The sequence below is a fragment of the Amblyomma maculatum genome, chromosome 10 (assembly GCF_055883805.1).
Source record: "Amblyomma maculatum isolate TAMU_Amacu chromosome 10, ASM5588380v1, whole genome shotgun sequence".
NCBI lineage: Eukaryota > Metazoa > Arthropoda > Arachnida > Ixodida > Ixodidae > Amblyomma > Amblyomma maculatum.
In genome coordinates, this window is record NC_139353.1 from 24,245,556 (window position 1) to 24,270,152 (window position 24,597).

Sequence of the window (24,597 nt, forward strand, 5' to 3'; positions counted from 1 at the left end):
TACCATAGTGAGTGGCTGGTCGTGAGGCGGTGCGCCTTGTATTACCAAAGCTGCTCGTACTATTTTATTATTGTTGTTTGTACCGGTATCGCTGCCGTGTCGGCCGTGTTTGAACGGCAAAGGAAGAGAGCGAACAGCTGACCGATCGTTGTTGTGATCTACTTTCGAGATCCTGAATGCTAAGGTTCGGACACCGTTTGCTCGGCGCATGGACCTTTGAAACATGCGAACTAATTAATATAGTTTAGCAACTCGTTGCTCTCGTTGTAAGAGCTTGCGAGCAGTTCACAGGTGAGGATCGATCGGCGGGAGCTCCGAAAGTCTGTCAGAGGCTGTGAACACATTTGCCGACTTAAGTTCTTTGGATATGCGCTTGGAGCGTGGACTGTCTTGCCCGGACAATGGAACTCATTGTCCCTTCTCAGCAGGCACGGTTTCAAAATCCTCAGTGCCCGTAAAGATAAGCGCTCCGATAAGGCGTCGGAGGTTCGTCACAATCGGACAAAAAAGCGAAAGCTACCGCTCTTCTCCGCACTGGTTGCGAGCTCCCAAGGACGCACTCGTATGTATTACGTGTGCGAGGGGGAAAGACGACCCCGTGTTGCGGCGGCTGCGGCGACCGCAGTACTACGGCGGCGAGCGACTTTGACGGGGACGAGCCTGCACGGCCGCAAAAAAGGTCGTTGACGCGCCGCACCAGGAGTCAGCCGAGCAGCTTGCTGAAGGGTCGGAATGAGCAACTAAGCTGATCGGACATCATGAACCGATTCGCGCGCCTGGACGTGGCAAGCAGACGACTTCTGCGATGGCACGTCTCCAGGCTGCTGCGATTGAACTGCACGTCCAGTTCGGGGGGCTTTTCCAAAGATCGTAAGTAGACGCAGCTAGGAAGTAGCTGTATACGCTTAATGATCGAGCCTGCGGCACCTGCAACAGGTGTCGTATAGTCACGACTGCATCATGCGATCGCGCCAGGTTTGCGGCTCACCTTACGCGACCTTGCTACCGACGAACAGCGCGCCTTTTTTTTTTTTTTTACCGATATGGCTGCTGCTTCGGAAATACAACTGCACGAGTGTTTTATGTATCAGTCCACGTCTTCCGTTTAAACTTGCGCGAATGGACGTTGATCACTTCACATCGATTCTGCCTGTAATATAGTGGCTGCACGCGTGCGGAAAAGTGCAAGCCGGTTTACGTTATCTATCCCCCTTTTCTCGGAACTATTTCCCTGTACCAGCATGTCCTAAAGAACTGCATGCATTTTGCTCAGATGTATGATAAAATTTGTGGTGCGTGATTGCACGTATACAGGTCTAAACTGTGTTTCGTATATGCAAGGATGCTCAGCTAAGCAGTGACAAGCCTTATTCTCAAATTAATATACAGCACACTCTTGAAAATATCTTTTTCCTCATGTACTAATTCTGAGTACTGACTTGAATACATTTACTTGTGAAAGAAAAAGTGTGTGTGTGTGTCATTAATATGTCAGGTCCTATTTTGAACACGTAACTTTTAATAAACGTTGATATGTGTAATTAGTGCAACAAGAGGCCAATAGTGGTTGTGCAAAAGCTCGATTTGAAATATGCACATTATAAACATGCATGCATGGCTTTTAAAGCAAATATGCAATATTGGGATATTTGGTGAGAACTACATCCAAGAAGCTAACCTCTCTCTTACTTTTTTCTTTTTTTTTCGTACACTTCTCTTCATGTGAAGATATTAATGTATGCAGGATGTCCTCACGAGACTGTATATATTGGGATTGTCACTCTATGCAGATTTGTTACAATGCATTGCTCTACTAGTAAAGTGGCAACCGCATGAAACGACAATCCCTGGCAATCCATCGTGCGACACCGCCACCAACACCTGTCATTGCCGCCAGTGCACAGAGCGACGAGACTTGGCGTCAGAGAGGCGCGTTTTCAGCTTTGCTTTGTTACTGCTGCCTCGTCATTTGGTCAGGGGGAGTACAGTTATGCCATATCCCATTTCTAACACTAAACAGCATGAAGTACGGTAAAACATTGAGAAAATTTTTTGTAACACTTCGCGTTTAAAAAACAAAAGTCACAGCACAGCGGTGCGCTACTGCACTGCGATGCAGACTTGCATTGCAAGCAGTGGCCTTCTCCTGCACCTTTCGAAATATACAATATCTAGCCATGCTAGCCTTTTTTTTTCCTTTACTACCCTACTAAGCTTTTACTGGATTGTATGGATGCGCTCATATATGCATGGGTCAGACGAAGTGAGCGTCTGCAGATTTTTCACTCAAACCGGACTAGGAGAACAAACTTCACTCACAAAAGGAATAATAATAATAAATACAGAACGGAAGTTCAGTACCCCAACGCCTTCTGCGATTGGCTGTCTCACGAGCTGCTTCTGGGTGACATGCGAAATTTTCTAAAAACCCAGAAACTGAGCGGCAATGCTTTAGTGGCCCTCAGCCCACTGTGCGACAGCGCGAATTGTCACCTCATGCGGTTAGCGCTTGACTGCCAAAAAGCTACATTTTCTACCCTTGATCCCTCCTCACAGGTGTTCTGAGAACTCCACTTTGCACTATTTTTTATACATTTATGAATGGAATAATAATAATAATAAAAAAAAAGAACAGCCATTACTGTGTCATCCATTCACAATGTAGTTAGTGCCAAAAATGATGGCCAAGGTGGGAGAAAGACAACATGAGTGTTATTTCGCTACTAAAACTTGAATGGAAAAACACATGATATATGCCCGTCTTGTGAAAGTAAATCTAAAGAACCATACATTATAAAACAAAGAAAAGAGCCAGATTCAACTCTCCTAACTTTCCATCTTTCTGTGGCACCTATGTGGCTAAAGGAATTTCGCCTAGCTAATATGAAACACTTACCTATATCAGTTCTCACAAAAACGAATATGGAGGTTTATGGCATACTGAAAAAGTAGAGATGGCAGTGAAAAATTTTATGCTGCTTGCTACATAATGTCAGTTTTGAAATTTATATGGCATCATATTTGTAAGGACATAAAACTTTGCATAGATATTTTGTGCAGTGCTTGCTAATGTCTTATTTTTGTAACATAACTGATACATCTTCACCGTTTGCTAGCATTGTAGTGGTACTTGCCCTCTTGCATAAGCTTGTTTGTAATACATAGCATCCTTTTGTTTGCCAGTCATAGATGCAGCTGCCAGAGATGACCAAAGACTTCGCGAACTTGTTGCTGCATACAGAAGATGTGGACACAAGGTTGCGAAGATTAATCCCATCGCCACAGCTCCTTCGACACCGTAAGAGTGCCTTATTATTAGCAAGTTGAGTACCTGTGTCAACTTACATCATTGTATGTATGTCCATTGTTTCTCCTAGGTACGTCAAAGACCTCGAGCTGCAGACGTACAACCTCACTCCAACAGAAACAGTCTCTGGACGAAATGTGGAAAGTATCGTGGAAAACCTGAGAGCAGCGTACTGCGGTCCCCTTGGTGTGGAGTTTATGCACATGGTACTCAAGAAATTGTAGCTTGCAATGCGCAGTATGTCATTTGCTGATTATCTGAACATTCAACCTTGTACAGGATGAGGAGAGGAGGACATGGTTTGCAGATCGGTATGAGAGTCTCGTTAGCCAAGGAAGACCACCTATTGAAAGGCGCAAAAAAATGGCAGAGATCTTGTTGAAATCACAGGTACTAAGCTGTTTCTTTTCCTTTATCACTATGTTGTTTGTAATGCGTGCTTATAGCGATACTGCTCTGTGATTTCAGGTGTTTGACAATTTTTTGGCAGCTAAATTTTCGACAGTGAAACGGTATGGCGGAGAAGGTGCCGAGAGCATGATGACCTTCTTCTATGAACTCTTTTGCCAAGCGCCTAAAAGTGAGTCCTGGCATGTCGCTTTCGTTTTATTAATTTTAGATGTGGCTAGGAAACGTGTTTTACATGACATGCTGCTTGCTTTTTGCAGATGGAGTAACAGACATTGTCATAGGCATGCCTCATAGAGGGCGACTTAATCTGCTTACTGGACTCCTGGACTTCCCACCTGTCCAAGTGTTTCAGAAGGTGCGCAGTTGTTTCTCTTCAAATCATTCAATAGCTTCAGGGGGCAACAGTCAAAAAGAAAAATTCATGTCTATACAGCACAACCATCATGCTATTGCACATAACTAGAGAGTGGATGTTTGGGAACTAAAAAGGCACTTCAGACTTCATTTGAGACACCAGATTGAACAAGAGAAGGTCTGCAATTTTTGCTAAAAGGAGAACTGCGGGTGCACAGAAATGCTTATTATGTTTGCATGACAAGAACACCGATGAAGTCTTGATTTGTTTTGGGGTCACTAATTACATACTTCATAAACACTTCATACTGGATTTTTGCTGAAGCCAGCACTATTTGCATTCCAGATTATTGTTATAGTAAAGGATGTGGCAAAAGCCAACTATGAACCCATATTTTCTGGTTTATAAGATGCACCCCTCATATTTAGAGGCTTTCAACAAAAAAATTGGTACATATATTAGACGCACCCTTGCATAAGACGCACTTTAATTTATTCAGATTAGGGCAATAGGACTTGGCTATATATGCTTGCTTGACCATCGCATGTTATGTGCCTGAAAGAAAATTTGTTACGTGCGTGTGCGAATGATAGAAAAAAATAGAAAAGGCAGCACATGTGCACAAAAAAAGCTCTCACTCAGTGAGTGCAGAAACTTTATTAATTACTCAAAGCCTTGAAATGTTTCATCTTGTTACGAGGTCACCGATTTCTCGCGACAGCGCTCAGGCGTCCTCTTCGCGCTCATAATCACTGCGCCGATCGTTGCTGCGCGTGGGCGCTTTGATGCATGCGGCAAAGCACATGAAGGAAGAAGAAAACACACATGCAACAGCCACCAGTCAATGTTGTAAATCGTAACTGGAAAAGAGAGTCAGCTCGGTCTGGCTTGTCTTGGCAGCGTGGAAAGGGTGAGGAGCATGGATGTTGTCACCTTTTGGCATTCTGCCAGTGAGGCGGCTGTACAATTCTAGAACACTATAACCACTGTAAATATTGTAATAGCAGGCGTCGCTGCAGTTGTTGTTTCATGATAAAGTTTGCCTATAAACATTGTGCAAAACGAAAAAATAAATAAATTGCACATAAGACACATCGTTGTATAGGACACACTACCGAAAATTTCGTCTGAAAACAGTCTTATACACCGTAAAATGCAGTACTGGTAATCAATGGCAGAAATATGGTAATGGTAATCAATGACAGGGAGTGACAAAGGAAAATTTTTGAGTTTCTGGTTCTTTCTGGAAATAAAAAGCTTGTTGATTATTGCTCCATGTGCAAAATGTCTTATGATCAAATTTGGACAGCCTATCCTTTCTTTTTCCCAGCAGTACCATTATGTGTCTTTTTTTTTTAACTTGAGAGCTAGGAGTTTCTCTGTTTAACGGATTGTAGCAAAAGGAAGCAAAAGAGACTTAGTGTATGACACACAAGAGTTGCTGTGATGCAGTGTATGATGATGCACATGCATTTGTATTCCATAACTTCTTTCAGATGAAAGGCATGCCTGAAGTTCCTCCGGGCACAAAGGGCAGCGGGGATGTCCTCTCCCACCTGAGTAAGCTACTAACTTGAGGTGCTCATGACTGTCAGCTGCAGCACCTTGTCACATTTGCCTTTTCCAGACACATCAGTGGACCTGCAAGGTTACCCTGGCCCCGTTCATGCATCTGTGCTGCCTAACCCATCCCATTTAGAGGTAACGACAACTTCACGAAAATATTCCGGCTTACATATTTTGCTCTGCAAAAGGGTGATTTTTGCAGGTTAATGCCTTGCTTGTTATATTCTGGGTGATTTTTTTTAATCGTTTTCAAATTGGTATATTGAAAACTACACCTGTGCGATCTGTGCAGGTGGGTTTTAAAGCAAGGTGGACATCGTATGCGTGATAGAGCTTGGTGACTGTTGATTAAATAGCAATAATTAGCTAATCAATTATTATTTTCATTTTAAGTGCCAATATCGTAAAATGAAAGCCGTCAGCGTCAAAAGTCTGCATTGTTCTTAAATTCTGATCAGTGTGGTTAAATGTATTGGACTTCAAGAATATGCATTTTATGGCTGGTTGAGTTGGCTTTTTACCATTGTACATTCAGAAAATGACAACTGTCACATTTCTGATACATCAAATACAGGCACCATTTGTGTATTTGACGTAGAAGTTAACATTGTTTTAATGGCATTACAACGCATAGCAGTGTTATCATATAAATATTAAGAGCGTGCAAATATTTTATAAATTGTGAATACAAATTGACTATGCTTGCTATGCTTGTTACGAAATGCTGTATAATATTTATATTGAAATTTTCAGTATATACACTAGTGTGAAATTCTAGTTTAATTTTATTAACAAATGCTGTGTGAATTTTGAAATAAACAAGACAAGCAGTGTTTGCTATTTTTTAATTTTCCAGTTTTTTTTTTCACTGATGATAGTCAATGCTGTATTCAATTTGATATTCAAAGGCATTTTTTTTTTCCCCATACTCATATTTGACTTGTATTCGAAAATTTCACTATTCGCATACATAATAAATATGCAATGTGGAAAAGCCCACTAGACGAACTTTAAAATGAACTTTTTGACCTACCATATTTCTAACCACATTGCTCAAGAAAATTTAAAGATGAACAGAGTCCACTAATAAGTTGTTCTGTTTCAGTGTTGTACCATATTGCATAGTCTCAAAAGCTGTACGGAAGCAAGGTGCTGCAGCAGTTCATGTGTACATCTTCATATAGACATCCCGCTTCGCATTCCATGTGCATTGTTTGCAATTTCAGTGTGATGAATGTTGTCAGCTGTGAAAAAGAGACTGGTAATGAAATCAAGACTCTCTGTTACCCTTTCTGATCAAGAGGGAGAGATTTCGAGCACTGTCATTGTCTTCCCAAGAGCCACGTTCCCTACTGTCGAACACCAGCTACAGCAGCTGCAAATGCTAGTTGTACTTTAGTGTAAATATGTGTTGCGCCTAAATAATCTACGCTTGAATGCACATCACACTTCTTTGCAAACATATATTGCAGCTAACTGCATTACCTACATAGAAGCTTTAATCTGTGTATTTCCTGTTTCTGTGAACCAGGGTGTTAGTCCCGTGGCAGTGGGAAAAGCACGGGCACGACTGCAGAGCTTGGACCCTGTAAAATATGCCAAGAATTCGTGGAGTGGAAAATACCCAGCACTGCCCGTCCAGATCCACGGTGATGCGTCGTTTGCAGCCCAGGGTGTTATCATGGAAACCGTTGCCATGTCGAGACTGCCAAAATTCACCGTGGGCGGCTCCCTTCACCTGGTGGTCAACAACCAAATTGGATTCACCACACCATCAAATTATGGCAGGTGACCAACTTTGCACCTTGCAAAAGCTATTAGTACTATTAAAAACCTGTGTGTGATGCAAACTTAAATAATACAAACAATGGTCTCGTCGGACGCCGTGAAAGTTTTTGTCCGCACATATACCATTGTCATTTGATGTTGTGAGAGGTTTTTGGGCTTTCTTTTTGCTGCACGATTTAGGCAAAATGAACGTGACCCAGTTTCTTGCAGTCGTGAGGACTGACGAGTGAAGCTGATACCAGTGTTGTGGTATATTGGCCATATAAAAATTTTATTCTTAATCATGCTCTTAATCCTAGGTTCCCCATGGAAAACAGAGATCAGTGTACGTGATAGCATTCAACAATAGAAGCCACTGTCAGTTGGGCTCATAAGTGACAAAATTGGCCAGTATTGCAAGCACTTGGCACGGTGTTTTAAAAACCAGACATGCTAAGTGCTAGGTCGCATTGACTGCAGTTTCTGGGGCTGGCACTATGATCTGGAGCTTGCATCATGTTCTACCCTTTTGACCAAGCCTGGTATATGTTGCTTGCATGTAGTGTTATTTGTTTTGTTACTGCAACTTAAGTAGCATGCACGACATACTTGCAACATGCTGTAGAAAAAAAAAAAACTTTTTTTTTTTTTGTGATGTTGTGAATGAAGCTCAAGCTATCTAGTTGGCTTATACGTGGACTAAGAACAACTTTTCCTCCTGTTCTTGTAATAGGTCGTCGGCTTACGTCAGTGATATCATGAAGATGATTGATGCTCCTGTGATACATGTGAATGGAGATGACCCAGAGGTATGGCTAACCTTTGTTACACCGTCAGAATGAAAATTCTTTTTGCCAAGAATAGTGTTGTGCATATCTAGGAAGTTCTGTGTATTAGCATGTAAAGAAGGTAGCCGCTTGCCTGCCTAAAAACATCACGTATAGCTTTTGTTTCCGCACATCCATGCTGGATGGCTTAGACGTGCGTGCGCTACTTTTTCCTGTAGTTAGGAAAGAAGAATCAGTTGATGTTCTTTACTAAAGCATGGGCACTAGCCACGGCAAACAACAGCATAGGCAGTTATTTTGCTTTGTGGATCGGGAGGAGACTTCGAGATAGTGACTTGATTGGAGGGCAGCAGTGAGTTGCGGCAAAAACTGTTATTTGTGCGGAGTGGTATCATGTACTAAAAAAATTGTTTCAATCAAGTTATACTTAATTCTGGCAAAGGTTAAATACAGTGCTAGGAATTTATTTCACGAGCATTCATGAAATGTCTAAGAAAGTATTTAATTGCTTTCAACATGATTTTGTGCTCTCCTTTGCTCCCTTACAAAGTACAGACAACAAAGAAGGATGTGGAAAAAAAACAGTGGAAAGGACACGTTCACAAGGAGAAGAACACAGGACGACGCTCGTCCTGTGTACTTCTCCTTGTGAACACGTCTTTTCCGCTGGTTTTTTTCCACATACCATGCACCAACTGGCCCAACAAGCTACTATTATTCGATAATAGAGAGAAGGACATCGCTTGAAAGTACTAGAAGCAAATGATTATATAACTGAGCAGAAGTTTGGATGCCTGAGGGTGATTCACAACATCGGCAGGCCGAGTCATATTGAAAGGTGTATGTCACACTTCCTTAACAGCACCAATGCTGTGTATCTCCCAATCCAAGTTGGGGCACCAAGGCTGCTATGAGGCTTCAGGTTCTTGTGGCTTACATGATATCTTAGGTTTTGCTCTCGGGGTCACATGCAGCACACCAGGCTATTAATTTTTCACCTTATGGTCTTATTTTATGTTGCACCTGTCAGTGTTAATAAAACCACCTCTAATACAGTAAGCGCAAGCCTTAATTCTTGGCAAATAATTTGCACTGTTTTTGTTTTTAACCTTCATTTTACACTCCTCTCGCCTGATTCCTCAGGGTTCTGCCTGAACTTTTTTCCAGCATGCTTGCTTTAGCAAGTCATGATTGCATTGCTTTTTATGACATCTCTGCTATGTAAAAAGCTCAGGAAAAATATCTATAATTGACCTCAAATGTCTTCACAGACGTCACCTTCCTTTATGTTGCTGTCTCTTTCTTTCTGTACCAGCCTTTCATGCCCACAAAAGCATTACAGCAACCATTTCCTTTCTTGAATATAATGCAGTTCAGCTCTTTAATGCTTAGAGATCAAAAATGCATTGAGATAGCCTTGCAATCATTTCTGTCGGATTTCAAGCCAGAGTAAGAAACAAGTTTATTGCATCGTCTCGTGTACAAGCCTTTTCCTTCTTTTCTCTATTTGTTCCTCTTTCCTGCTTTGAGACCATTTCTATTCAAGTGCATGACATAAAGAGCATAGGCCTGGTCCTTGGGTGCTTCTATATTTCGTCCTTTCTACAAAGGAACATATGGAACCTCCTAAGTGCATTCATATGATAGTTAGGCATTAAATGTGGATGAGCACTACACTAGTTGGAGTTCTATAGTGAGCATTATGGATGTCTAGAAATGTGAGAACTAGCTGCTGTTCAGAAGCTCATAAGTATTTGAGAAGGGCACTAAACGTTGGAATTTGGAAAAAGTTTCCAGAACAATTTTAAATGACTCTCACAAGTATTTCATTGTGTGTCACTATGATGCACTCCATAGCAGTGTAAAGTGTTCTGCAACTTTATCAGAATTGTTTTGAAAAAAAAAAGATGCGCAGAAAGCTGTAGGCGTTGTTGACCCTTCTATTGCGTAGTAAGTCTTACAGTGGTGCTTAGCTGGTTTGGCCCCGCATGATAAGATGCCAGAACCGTCGGTGATGAGACTGAAGAAGCAAAAGACGCGAACACCAATTTCCCGGCTAAGGGCAACAGTGGCGCCATCTTGCATCATTAGGAAAATGTGCCACATTTGCCTGGGTGCTTTTGAACCGTGGCGCTTTCCTTAAGCAATGCCAGATGGCGCCACAATTGCCGTTTGCCAGAAACTCTGCGTTCGCGCTTTTGTTCCTCAATCTCGTCGCATATGTTTCTGGTTTTTCATCATGCATGGCCAAACCAGGTAAGAATCACTACGTAACAAAAAGTCAACAACGTGCAAGCATTGTGCACGGTTTCAGCACAAATGAGCATCCAGTTGAGGCGGCAGAATTTTTCAAAACTGTTCCAATAAAGTGGCAGAACACTGTACATATGATAACCTGAGGTAAATATTCAGGTTATGTGCTGGTTTTCATTTATTCCTATAAAGTCAGCCATATAAATGACAGAGAGGGGTTTCAGTCTTGCTTTTGCTGTATCGCCACATTTTCTCCTGTGGGGGGTATTTTTAATATGAATGGATGCATGCCATAGAATATATGCTCCTTTTATGCACTTCTCTCCACTGCTTCACATTTAAGTGAATTTGACAGCTGCGAGTCATCACGTGAAAGATATATTCACAATGTTGTCAAATTTTCAGGCTGTGGCTTTAGCGACCCAGCTGGCCATGGAATTCAGAGAGAAGTTTAACGACGACATTCTCCTTGATATGCTCTGCTTCCGCCGTTGGGGACACAATGAGATGGATGACCCCACATTTACCAATCCACTCATGTATGATGCCATCCATGCCAGGGACAGCGTGCCCAATGACTATGCAAAGAAACTGCAGGTAAGCAGTGCCATGGTGCACATTTGCTATTGTAGCAGAGACCGGAAAGCGTGGCGTGACATGGTCCATAGGGTCACGGAGAGTCGGAAACGACTGAACTGAACTGAGTCTCAGAACCAAAGTATCGCTTTGGTCAAGCTGCACGTTTCCTTGCCATTGGTGCCTGGACACCATGGTTTGGCACAACTGTTCATTGCTAAGTGTTATCCCTCTTTACATGATGAGATGAGACATTTTCTATCCTCGGGATGATTTCACTCGTGTGGTGTCAATCACAGTGAGAATGCAGGTACAGCTAGGTACAAAAAAAAAAGACAGCCACCTTGCTGAGCTTGAGGCCACATTGAAATTATGAGCAGCCAGTGTTTCATTTGTCACGATAAGAAGCAGATGTTGTGAAATTTTTTTAGATGGTGCGCAAGTTGTCGATACTAATCTTTCAATGTCTTCACTTTTTGTCTGCACAGGATGAGGGAAGCCTTGATGCCTCCGAGAGACAAAAAATTGTGGCCGACCATATGGAATTTTTGGGTGAACATTTCAAGATGATTGAAAGCTACATTCCAACGGTACGCTGGTTGAATGAGTGTATGAACTGACTTGCTTTTTGTTTTGTTTTGTTTTAGCATCTTTTGTTGTGAATGAAGTGCAGATTAGTACTAAGAGGAGCCTAATCTTCAGAACACAATAGAACACGTACAGCATCAGGTTACATCATTGTTTTGCCTCACATCAGTCACAAGTATCAAAACCAGTACATACTGGTTTTGGACACAGAGGCAATCATTGTTATTGATTCATTAGTGGAGACTTCACTTTTTTGTGAATTCTATTATATATACTTGGTGCCCAAAAGTGTTTGCCTCTTTAATCGAGTAGTACCTGCTGTTGAGCTCTGATCTTGTGTACTGTACTGAGTGACAATACTGGAGACTTGTTAATTTAAATTTGGCTTGTGTAACACCCAATTGTGTGGTGAAAAAATTGTGGAGGTTTAAGCATGGCTTGAACCTAGTGATACAAGTGAAAGCTGTGTTAAGCATGGTTATGCGTGTTTGATGGTTTGAATTAGGGGGTGCCCAAGCTTCACCTTGAAAGTAGCCACGATAGCCCCTGTAACACCAAAAAACACCCCCCTTTTCAATCACTTTTTTTTCGTATTTTTTCTTTAATTTAGGCTTTGGGGAAGGAATAACGATAATAATAATTGGTTCACAGGAAAGGAAAGGCACAGTATGTTTTGTGGACACTTGAACCTTGCCTTAAGGGAAGGGAGGAGGGTGGGAGTGAATATGGAAAGAGAGAAAGAGGAGCCGTAGTGGAGGTCTACGGAATAATTTCGACCACCTCAGGATCTTTGTGCACTGACATCGCACAGCACATGGATGCCTCTCTGTTTCACCTCCATCGAAACGCAGCCACCAGGGGTCGGGATCGAATCCGGGTGCTCCAGCACAGTAGTCGGGCATCTTAACCACTGCCCAACTACTGTGCCGGAGTACTCGACCACCGGGTATGCTTTTGGGTGAGCACAGCAAAATGGTGGACACCTACACTTAATCAGGTCAAGGCCACACCACCTTTTTGAATGACAAGCAACCGCTGAGACTAGCACACAAGAAGTGCTGCATACACTGTAACATTGTCTATTGTATGAAATACCTCGAATATACTGGCATTTTTTCTCCACAAATCATTCACTAGGAAGATTAAATTACACCATAATAATCCCGCAGTCTGGCTTAGTGTTGAAAGTAGAAGTGGCGACATCTTTCAAGTTCTGGTTGGTGCATGCAGCCATCCGATGTCTAGAGCCATGTCTCTTGCGCACAGTTCCCCAGGTTCCAAGGCCGGTGGAGTGGCATGGCCCAGGCCCCCTCAGCGGTCACCTACTGGGACACAGGTGTGGAGCCCAACGTGCTGAAGTACGTGGGAGCGAGATCGGTGCAGGTTCCCCGTGAGGCAGTAAGTTGTCACACCTCAAGCAGTCTCCACTTGTGACCCCAGTCTCTTGACTTTCACCTGTAACAAGCATTGCACTCTATTTCCGCAGACTGTTCATCCGCACCTGGTCAAGGTTCTAATCAATGAACGTCTTCGCAAGATCGAAGAAGGCAGAAGCCTCGAGTGGGCCACTGCAGAAGCGCTTGCTGTGGGTTCCCTGCTGTATCAAGGTGAGTTTTGTGATGCTTGCAGGTGTTTATTTTACCATGCCAGAGCACCGTCACATGTCTGCCCTGTTGATGGTTAGAAAACAGGTAGCTAGATAGGCTACCTGTACAGGTAGATAGGCAGCGTACTGAGATTTTTCCTTTTCTTGTACAGTTGTTTTGCTCAAGTGAAGACTGTCTGAGTGTGTCTGAACATAACTAAAACTGTGATGCGCTCTGCTTTTTCAACCTGCCAGGGTTCAACGTTCGCATCTGCGGGCAAGATGTTGGCCGTGGGACATTCAGCCAGAGGCACGCCATTCTCGTCGACCGCACAAACGAGCAGCACCTCATTCCACTCAACAACCTAAACCTTCCACCTGAGCGTGGACCACAGGGCCACTATGAGGTTAGCTACTCCTACCGTGTTCACGTGGCATTAGCAAACACGCAGTGTAAACTGAAGTTGGTCTGTAGCGATACAATACTATACTGCATTCTAGTGACAAAAACACTACTTTCCCTCGAAATGAAGCTTATATAAGCTATGTAAAAGGTAGAAGATCTAAAGTTGAAATGCAAGCTTTTTGTGATATCAAAAACTGCTTTGATGCCACACTGGTGGCATCAAAGCAGTTTTTGCATGCTGGTCTCTGAGGCTGGATAGTACACCGCAAATTACTTTGAAATGTGACTCTGGAGTAGTCATTATCGCTGAATGTTACAAGTTCAAACCACGTGCCGAGAAAAAAATGTTTGATTTTGAAATCCTGTTTTTTCTCACCTTATTTGTCTTTTGTTGCCAAACAGGCATCAGCATGGCCACGAAGAGCCATTTTGTTATTTCACAAAGAACAAAAATTTGGCCACAAAGAACAAAAATTTGATGGACACTCCCTCAGTGTTCCTTTAAATCAGAAACGTTCTTAAATCTACTCTGTTAACTTACCCCTAATTGAGATGCACACTTGTGTACAAAGCAAGCTCGCAGCTTGTCCTGAGTGCCTGCTGCACCTAGTAGTAATGTCTTTGTAAATTCAAGTGAATTTCGCATCCTTTGAAATAAATTTGCTGCCGCGGTGGCTCAGTGGTTTGAATGCTGGACTGCTGAATTCAAGGATGCGGGATCGAACCTTGGCTGCGACGGTTACTTTTTCATGTAGGCGATAAGCAAGGTGCCCATGTGCTGTGCAGTGTCAGTGCAGGTGGTCAAAATTTCTGCAGCCCTCCATTACAGCGTCCCTTATAGCCTGAGGCGCTTTGGGAATATAAATAGCATAAACCAAACTTTGCATAAATTGCTTTTTTTTTTTCTTCTTTTCTTTTTATGCCTTACAGCAAACACAGCAGAAGTACTAGCAGTTTGCAAAACAGTGAGCAAGGTAGCATGTAATGTGCTATATTTATACAGACGTTGGACCACCGTCATAGACGTTGAGTCAGGTTCAACTCAGTGCTGCATGCTCTACTAATGGTGGAAGACCAAAATAGTTAGAACTTTATATTATAACCGTAGTTTGTGCACTTGATGCAGCGGAATATATTCACTTGGTTACCTTCACAGCTCTGCATGCACTTGTGAGGGAGTAGCTTGAAATTTCAATGCTTTATTCTTGTCTATTGATGGTCAGTGAAGCCATGATTAGTGCAACTTGCAATGTGAGAAAGCCAATTAATTATGAAATAGGTCCATTTTAAATGTTATGTAAACCTTCAAAATAGAAATCATTTCGTTTGGGTGTTGATAAATTCGATGTTGCTTTGGCTCAGTTATGACATTTTGTATGAAGCTTTGCACATCAATGCAAAAAGTCACCTGCCACTATTCGGTGCTGAAAAATAACAAGTAGTCTTTTTAGGACCTGAATATACCATTTAAATGGAAAATGTATTTCTTTTTGATGGAACCAAGAAATGAAACCTGAGAGGGCTAAATAAAAAAAATGAACTTCTTTCTTTTGACCGGATAAGAGTTGCTTGTAGTAATTATTTTTATGCATTAGGCTATTGTTGCATTTGCAGTGCATTTCTAGATCATCCCAGGTAATTACTTCTTCCCCTGCTTTTCAGGTTGTGAACAGTCCTCTGTCAGAAGAGGCAGTGCTGTCCTTTGAGTATGGCTTCAGCCTGGAAACCCCCAAAACCCTTGTGATATGGGAGGCCCAGTTTGGAGACTTCCACAACAGTGCGCAAGTCGTCATCGACACATTTGTCACATCCGGTGAAGGTCAGTTTCATTTTGTACTGACCTGTCTAGAACCTAGATTGTTGGTCCTTACTGTCATGTCATCAGCCTGTTCACTTCATTTGCATACTCTTTCTTATTCATGTGCACAAAATGTCCTTTTTAATTCGTATTGAAAAGCACTTGCAATGATAGTTGGAATTGAAATACAGGTTACGAAAAGAAAGGTGAATCGGAAGCATAGTGGGTGTGCTGCAGTCATTCGTAAGTAAGGTAAAGCATACTAAACAAGCTGCCTTTTCACAATTCAAGCATGCACTTACTGTGGACCAAAAAAGAAAATGCCATCTCAGCCTTGGAACTATGTAGTTTGCCCTCCTTTTTGGTTTCAAATTTCTTTCTTGGTATACCACATATGCCATGGATTATGTTTGCCTTGTGTTTTGCATGTTACGGAGTAAACGCAGGAGAAAACACCCTAATGCCTCTGTCTTGTGTTTGCAGCCAAATGGTTCCTACAAAGTGGGATGGTGGTTTTGCTGCCGCATGGCTTCGATGGAGCGGGTCCCGAGCACTCGTCATGCCGCATTGAGAGATTTTTACAGGTATGTGGTGCATTATTCGGAAGTCACCTGTCGCAGCTATATATCCCCATTGGAAAGTGTGAGCTAGCCTTGATAGCAAAGTCAGCAGCAAAGTATAGCTGTTAACACATATGTTGAAACCTTGTTTCCTTTCTTTATAATGCTTTGGTTCATAAGAGGGTTAGCGCTTGCAACACCAATGTCATTGATTTAAGAGCCTGAAACAGTTGCAAGAGAAGCCACATAGCTTAAACAGGAGATAAGAAATTTGGCTTTTTCTTATGAAATGTAAAGTTTCAGTAGTCCCAACATCCTATGGCTCATATCTTGCCAAATAAAAATGTGATTAAAGACATCTTAAATGTTTCCACACTGTAAAAGTGCTTGAAAACATAAAATTAAGCCTAATAATTAGAGACCCCTTATTCTGTTACATAGTATGCTTGTTTCAAGTGTGCCTGCTATGCAAAGTGACTTGAGCTTGTGCACATGTTTTCAGATGACTGACAGTAAAGAAGATGCTGTGGACGGGGATGATGTCAATTTTGGATTTGTGAATCCTACGACTCCAGCCCAGTACTTCCACCTTTTGAGGCGACAGGTAGAGTCTGGCGACCCGAATACAGAAAGTGCTTGGCTGTCTCTCGATAAACTGCATCAGTACCTCCTCCACACATTATACCACTGCTAGTCACCCAAGCTAGCTAGTACAGCTGCATTTGAATGCATGTTAATAAGTGATTACTTTCCTACTACATCTAGTTGTTCGAGGGAAGAAGAGGGGGGAGGGGGGGGGGTGAAAACGCTTTTTGTTCAAAAAAACAAAAGAAACAACCTTGCTACATGTGTGTGAGGACAGCTCTCAGTATGGTGAGCTTAGCTTCCTTGAACTGTTTTATGACATCCTCATATTAATTCATAAACTTATTATTGGTAATAGCAGTAAAATTGAAAACGTAGGCTCAACTTCACAGGTTAGTGCAACCGACGACAGCACCGCTGATGAAGCCTGAATGATTGGGGCAACTGACATGCCCTGCATGTAATCTTGCTGGTGTCCTGCCCTGTGAAAATAGCGGCCATGCTTTTTGCAGAAGGAACCTTCGTTAGTTCCTTCAGACACAAGGCACTGTTTGTTCTGAAATCAGAAGAAAAAAAAAGTGAGGGAGGAAAAACACTGTGCAGCACAGCAGAGACAAAAGTGGCCGGCGCTCAAAAAATGCAAATCGCTTAACATCTTGAATGCTTTCTGCTTCATCCATACTGTAGTGGTTTCCTTTTTTTTTTTACATTTAGTAGCTATTGTACTCATTTTTGTAATGATTGGGAAGTAAATTTCAGTTTCAGCAAGCAATCAAGCCATTCCCAAACCCATACACTCGACTGCTTCTTGCATGAGACTGCCGCCTTGCTGGGTTTTCTCTTTTTGCAGGCAAATCGTTATGATCGGCCGTGTGCACGAGTATAAAACAAAGACAACTAGCAACCGAAATAACAAGCACCGGCTGATCCATTGTGCAGATGGTGAGAAACTTCCGCAAGCCGCTGGTGGTGGCATCCCCCAAGATCCTGCTTCGCCACCCAGAAGCCACCTCTTCCCTAGAGGACATGGCACCAGGAAAAACCTTCCAGCCCGTCCTCTCAGACCCAGAGCCCCGGCTGGGTGCCACCAGGGTGCTGCTGTGTAGTGGCAAGCACTACTACGCATTGGCCAAGCACAGGGCCGAACTAGGCAGGGACAAGGATACGGCCATCATCCGTCTGGAGGTGAGGGATCTGTCTAGCGGGGTGCATCACCGGCTTGAAATCAGACTGTAGGACTACACACAAGACCAATTTGGGGAGCAGACAAGAGTTATCCTAGCTGAAATACAAAGGAAATGATGTGGGCAGGACATGTGATATGGTGAACAGAAAACCAGTGGTTTACGAGAATAACAAAAAAAAAACGCAAACAGAGGTATGGCAGAGAATCGGACCAATGAATAAGGTTAGGAAGCATGCAAAGGTAGGATAATCGCAGCTGGCACAGGGCTGGGTTAATTGGAGGAATGTGGGAGTCCCGCAGTGGACGTAAGAAATGGGAGCTAAGGAGATGGCGACGGGACATTTGATGCTGTTGCCATTACTATACCATTAGATGCTAATGGAATGAAATGAATGCAAACAGACAAAGGGAACTGTTATCATGAACGAGAGCTGAACTTTTTTTCTTTTTTTTTTCCCAGTATGCATACCTGCAGCATATTGTCACGTAGTAGTGACGAGGCCGTAGGCAACGTTGAACAGACTTGGATTTCGCTTAAATAAGCTTTTTATTTTGGGCTGACTTGCGCTCCAAAAAAATTAAGCAACTCGGCGGCGGCGATAGCAGCGAATGTGCTCGTCCGTTGTCAAATAAAGAATTTCCATTTCACTCTTCAGCACTCAATTTAAAGGTGGTGAAGAAACATCTAGACAAAACTGCAAACGGTGACTAGCACAACCTTGAAAATTGTAGAAACACACACGAGTGGCTGGAGTCATTCGAAATACATCTCAGTGCATCTTGCGCGACAAATAAAATGATAAAGCAGTATCTCGCAGCAACAAGCGTGAACTAATGAAGAGTACAGAATCGATCCATACGCTACAATATATTACTAGCGTGAAAATAAAAAGTTTGAGCTGTATGTCAAGTACAATCTCATTCCTCAATCTGCGATGCACTATGTATGACAAAGAGCATTGTTATATCAAGGCAGCCTTAGCAATGAATAATGTAGCTAGAAAATCTGATTTTTTCGTCCCCCATCTCCCGTCTCTTAATTTACCTCGTCCATTTCTGGACATGCATGTGCATGGAATAGCACATGTAACACAGAACGGCATCCTTATATTGTTGTTCATAGAACATGCCGTGTTGTGCATTAAAATAAGAAGCTCAATTTTTATCTCATGAAATTAAATGGCAAAGCCAAGCTGATGGGTTTTCAGTGCACTGCTAGAGCAGTTATCTAGTGCAGAGGGAACAAACTGTTACACCTTGCCATGAACTTTCATGAACGCTCATTTCTGTTGCTTTGCACATCAGCAACACAGTGTTTCTTAGTTGGATTGTGGCACAAATCATGCACGCTTTTTTTTTCACTTTCTTTCGTAAAGCTCCCGGCGTCATTTCAAGCCTCAGTGTTGCAAAATTCTAGCTCTCTTGTTGCTTGCCCTGTCCAGTCTTTTGTTTGTTGTTGTTTCAGCATCTTAAAAAGAGAACTTCCCTTTCAGGCCCTGTGCCCCTTCCCAGCCAAAGAACTTTCGGATGAACTTGCCAAGTACACTCAGGCCAAAGGTGCGCACACTCCTTTTGTTGGATTACAGGGCTATACCACATGCCTAGTTATAGAGTGCACAGAGCAGTCGCACTTGAAGGCTTGAGCTTGCTTACTGACAGCTAATTTGTATGGTAAAATGAGCAAGCCAGAGTATCTATAATTTGTGCTTTTGTTTCATTAATTTGCTCAGAGTTCATCTGGTGCCAGGAAGAGCACAGGAACATGGGCCCATGGTTCTTTGTGCAGCCACGCTTCCAAAACCTCTTGGGAAGACAGGTAAGGAAAACAAGCTTGTGGTAAAATTCTAAATACTTGGGTCCTGAAGATACGATGTAGTCGACGCACATTGTGAGGAAGCTTGAGACCAGTTCAGGTTTTGTAAGCACAAAATGAAACTTTTTCTTTATTTTTTTAGCTTCTGTGTGATCTAACACCTATTATTTACTAAAAAAGCAGCCAGTAGCCAGTCTTACAAAGGAAAGCATAGGTTATTCCTTTAGGGGTCGATGAATATGAAGTAATAATTAATTGTGGATATAATTAAAAAGTAGAAGAAACAACAACCACATGCTGCTGGTGGGATCCGAACCTCCGAACTTCACGTCCGGCACTCTGCCACTGGGCTACGTTGACGGCTTTTTAACCTTCTTATACTTTCTTAGCTATTTGTGTTACGTGTAACCTATCCTTAGTTGTGTTCATGAGCTCTACCCTCCACCATAGCAGCAGACGAACGTTTTGTGATGCCGCGAGTGCCACATACAATGAGGTCTTACGGGGAGGGTGAGAACTGTGTGATAATAACCCTCTGACCGTTAAGGCAGCCTAATTTGAAGCCCATGTTAAGCTAATTGCAAAGTAAAGTTTAAGTCATTTTGTTGTTGTTGATGATAAATGTTGAGTAATAACTACTATATAAACCGTGTATAGGTCGAGTGAGAATATGTATCAACCCCCTTATTTCAAAGTGAAAAAAGAGGAAAAATAAAGAAAACAAAATATCCGGAACACATTTATTTAGAATATCGGCTGCATCCCTGCATCACCGGAGCTATGATCTTACTTCAAACTTTCACCAGCACCGTCGAAAGATGACTCTGTCACTCGTCACCTCCCACGGTCCATCAACTAGTTCCATCAAGCTTGTTGTTTATGCAGCATTTCTTGAAGGTTTGCGCATGAACAGCTGACCTTGTCCATGCTAATACCTCATGTGCTTTTCTGAAACACTAAACTGTTGCTGAGCAAACAGCCATGTTGCCATTCACTGCGGCGAACTCCAACTTTTTTTCTAGAAAGTCGCTATTATCTGCCTCCACGCAACGCTGCTCATTGCGATTAAGGGGTTATTTCCGATTTTAGGTCAAACGAAAGAGTGCACGCGAGGAAAAATACGCCAGGGACTAAAGAAGAATGTAAGCAACTTCAGAACACCCATACAGCTTCGGTATAATCAACTAACATCCGTTCGCAAGGAGGCTCGCCACCTGTTGGCAGACTGTGCCTTGCATTTTGCTAAAGACCGCTATATAAGTTGAGGGGAAACTTTAGCGTGCTTTCTAGAAGAAGAAATCTCGGCCTATATTTCGGTTTATGCAGTAGGCAGAGGGGTATTGGATTAGAAAATAGAAGAAAAAACAACCACATGCCATCGGTGGGATCCGAGTGGCTCTTGGCTCCTTTCTGTGTATCCTCATAACTGAGCTCCTAATTTCCCCTTCATTTGTTTGCTAACACTTACGAGTAGTATGCAAAAATCTGAGAGGTTTGATATTTTTTTTTCTAGGAGTTATTTCTCACCAACATTTCTTTTTTACCTAATTATGATTTTAGTTACAAAGGCGCTTTAATTTCTGCTGCATAATGAAAATGGACTGCAAGCATCGCAGCATATGTGAATTCTTCCTGTTGTGAGGGGCAGCCTCTAACCCGCTGCCATCTGCTTGCCCTAAAATTTCACTTATTTCGCTTTCATTCTCCAGGTGTGTGTGTGTAGCCTATTTCAATGGCGTTTACCTTTTTGTTCCCTCTCAGATTAAGTATGCTGGACGAGCGAACCTGGGCGTGCCTGCAGTTGGAGTAGGACAGGTTCACCAAAGAGAGTGCCAAGAAATCTTGCAGAAAGCATTCGCCAGCTGATGCAATTGAATCTTACCACAGTGCGCAGCTTGTGTGGATCACATGCCGACTCAACATGTGTGCCATGGTTTATGTTTTTACCGACATTTTGGGAACAAAGTGCCTGGGGACCTTTTGTTACGAGAATGGTTCAACTGTAAGTGATGTGCAAACATTCCTGTACTTTCTACTGAAAGAAAGGACTCGGTACACATGAACCATTACTGAGTGCAGTACAAAACTTGTTCATTTGTTCAATTTTGAATTAAGCATTGATTTTATCGTGTACTGTTTTATCATGTGACAGCTAGATGTGTTAATCATGTATGACATGAAGTCCACACGTCACCTTGAATAAAGAGCAAATCAAAATGGCCTTTTGTGTACTTCATTTGGGAGAAGGATTAAAGGTAAACCTGGGAGCCTCTGCTTGAACACAGAGAGTCCGCAAACATTTTGAGACATCTGTAACACAGGTAGGCGCATGACATCATCAAACATAACATCTGATTGTGTATCATCATTGTCCACAATCCTGTTTTTGTGCCTAGGCTGCAAAACAGTGCAGCGTAGGCAGAAAAGATGTCATTAGAAGCTATGAAAAGGAGGAAAGCAGCTGGGAGAATTGGGTAATACAGATTTGATGAAGGACGGTGCAGAGATAATGCTAAAAAGACTAGCCAGCCTGTGCACGCCATGCCTAATGACCTCAACGGTACCAGGATCTTGGAAGAACACTAGCATTATCTTAATCCATGAGAAATTGGGCATCAAGGACTCAAAAAATTAGACCAATTGGTTTACTAAAATAATAAAATAATGAGAATCAGGACAACATTGAACTCCAATCAACCAGAGGACCAGACAGGCTTTGGTAAGGGCTAGTCAACAGTAGATCATATCCACACTATGAACCAGGGGGTGGAGATTGTACAGAATATGACAAACTCCTATAGACATAGATTATGATAAATCATTTGACTCAGTCGAAACCTCGGCTGTTATGCAGGCATTGCAGAACAAGGGTGTACAAGGGTGAACAAGCATTGCAGAAAAGTCTTAGAAGGTATCCGTAGTGGCTGCACAGATACCATAGTCCTCTGCAAAGAAAGCAGGGGTGGAAGTGCTGCTCCATTCCACCCTGCTCGAAAACGCAGTATTGCTCCAAAACTGCTCCAATGCGTTTGCCTTGATGTTAAGCCATTAAATTTAGCAGGGAATGCATTTTTTTTTTTTCACACAGTGGGACAATGTATGGCCTACAGAAAATGTGATGTGATGCAATTTGATTAAGTGACTGCAAGAAGCACAGAAGAGCAATGGCACGCTGCTGTACGGGCCGCTGTGGTAAAAATGATGGTAGCACACCGATGACAGTTATAATGCATCTTACGCTTAGCTTAATATAAAATTTTCATGAACTAGAAAAGCATAAAACATAATATATGTTTGCTCAAAAGTGAATATAAAACAAACCACAAGCATTTGGTTGTAATTTGTTGCGAAAAGATGTTATCACATAACACCTTCTCCCGTTCTTTTCAATCAGATGTAAGAGAAGTAAGAGCAGCAAGCAATGCACACATCGCAAACTACCACGAGCCGCTAGGAAACTCATCTGGCAACAAAAAGGGTACTTCACGATTGAGCCTCTTTGTTAATAAAGGCGTGTCGAGCCTACATCGAACAGTGACACCACTAAGGTGCCACGAGTGTTCTCAAGAGAGTTGTAAACCCATACAGAGCCTGTAACTAACGCATTAAAATTAGGAAGCCCCAACATTGCTCAAGTGAAAGCATATGAGGAGCCACTGGAACCTGAAGGAGGACAAGGTTTTCTTGTGTGCTGTCTAGTTTCCCTGAAGGTAGTACTAACCGGTTCCCAGGAATTTTAGTCAAACTTTATGTTCAGGTATGAAGAGTAGAAGTAAACATTAATTCTGTTTACTGCTGGTCTGTTCTAAACTGTTGTTTAGGCCGGTTTGTTATTATAAGCATCTGTACATGTTTTGGGTGTTTGTCTTGTCAGAGATGGGTGTGTAGTCAGCAAAGCATTGAACGCTGAATGAAAAGGAATCAAATTGTATTATTTTTGTATGTCAAGTATAGAAAATGCAGTTGACAAAAGCATGTTACCTTAAAAAAATGCTCCAAATATAGTTCGACTGCTCCAAAGCTCTCATTTTATTGTTACAAAGCTGCTTCAAAATTTCTTTTAATGCTCTCTGAGCTGCTCCAAAATGCTTGAGCCTGCTTCCATCTCTGAGAAAGCAATAAAGTTCTTATAAGCAAAGGCACTGAGCAAGAAGACGAGATCTCTCTAGTACTATTCACCATTTGCTTTGCTAAGTAACTCTGTGGATGAATTGCAAACGATGATTATAAATGCCTAGATAGGCAAAGCACAAGCCTTAAAATTAATATACAGAAAACTATAAGTAATTTTTACCAGCCTCAGAAGGGAACAGCAGTATACGCGATAAGTGATGGAGCGCCGAAAGTGGTAAGGGCCGGAGTACATGCACTTAGGAAAGAGAGGCAGTGACCTGAGACCCTGACCGCAAGAGTGAAACAACTGAATATTAAGATTGGTGGAGTGTGCAGATCCCCCAGCAACTCCTACATGCATTCAATCAGTGCTCACTTGCGGGGCAGAAATGTGGAGGCTAACAACGCAGAGAGCTGGAAAGGTAAATTATAGATTTAATGTTCAGAGATGCAACGTGCAGACTGAAGAAATAACTGCGGGAGTCTATGTAGCTGGCGCAAGACTGAGTTGATTAGAAGTGGGGAACCGTGAATTGTCATTTTCTTTTTAAATATGATCTCCTTTGCAGTGCGTGCGTGCGTGCATATCTCCAATGACACTGGTCGGGTGAACACTCGAATCAGTATTCAAGACAGCGGCTTGTGTACTGCGCTTTCATCGTCAAACCGTGCATGGAATGACTGGGCACAGTCAGCACAGCATCGTTGGAAATGCATCCAAATGCAGGAGGGCTTACTCATCGTTGCGCCGGTTGCATGTCCACGTGAAAGGCTGCGCCACGGATGCTGAGCACTAGCTGTTAATTCACTGTTGTTCTTCACTATTACTGGTTAATCGGTTCACTAAGCGGTTAATGTGATAGAAGGCTATCTGGTGGTCAACATGCAAATTGTTTGATCTGTATGAAAACAAAATTAAATTTCGCGCTGAAAGGTACTG

The 24,597-nt window shown here is 42.4% G+C and overlaps 1 protein-coding gene across 1 annotated transcript; it reads left to right on the forward strand.

The window, feature by feature from the left end:
- The first annotated feature begins 13 nt into the window (after positions 1–13).
- Positions 14–21,765, forward strand: LOC146175885 (2-oxoadipate dehydrogenase complex component E1). The gene is made up of 22 exons (XM_084582250.1): positions 14–870; positions 3,184–3,298; positions 3,378–3,513; positions 3,587–3,697; positions 3,776–3,887; positions 3,976–4,073; positions 5,570–5,633; positions 5,701–5,774; positions 7,171–7,427; positions 8,140–8,215; positions 10,853–11,044; positions 11,512–11,613; positions 12,878–13,009; positions 13,098–13,218; positions 13,452–13,603; positions 15,265–15,421; positions 15,884–15,984; positions 16,463–16,564; positions 17,485–17,730; positions 19,225–19,288; positions 19,462–19,547; positions 21,306–21,765. Exons 1-22 carry the CDS (start codon positions 759–761, stop codon positions 21,408–21,410), a joined length of 2,715 nt encoding a protein of 904 aa, XP_084438376.1. The 5' UTR covers positions 14–758; the 3' UTR covers positions 21,411–21,765.
- The last annotated feature ends 2,832 nt before the right edge of the window (positions 21,766–24,597 follow it).

Bases quoted from the DNA above. Each gene is read 5' to 3' on its own strand.
- LOC146175885 (XM_084582250.1), top strand. From the start codon at position 759: ATGAACCGATTCGCGCGCCTGGACGTGGCAAGCAGACGACTTCTGCGA. The intron at 3,888-3,975 runs GTGAGTCCTGGC...TGCTTTTTGCAG, and splicing joins CTTTTGCCAAGCGCCTAAAA to ATGGAGTAACAGACATTGTC. The intron at 17,731-19,224 runs GTGAGGGATCTG...CTTCCCTTTCAG, and splicing joins CGGCCATCATCCGTCTGGAG to GCCCTGTGCCCCTTCCCAGC.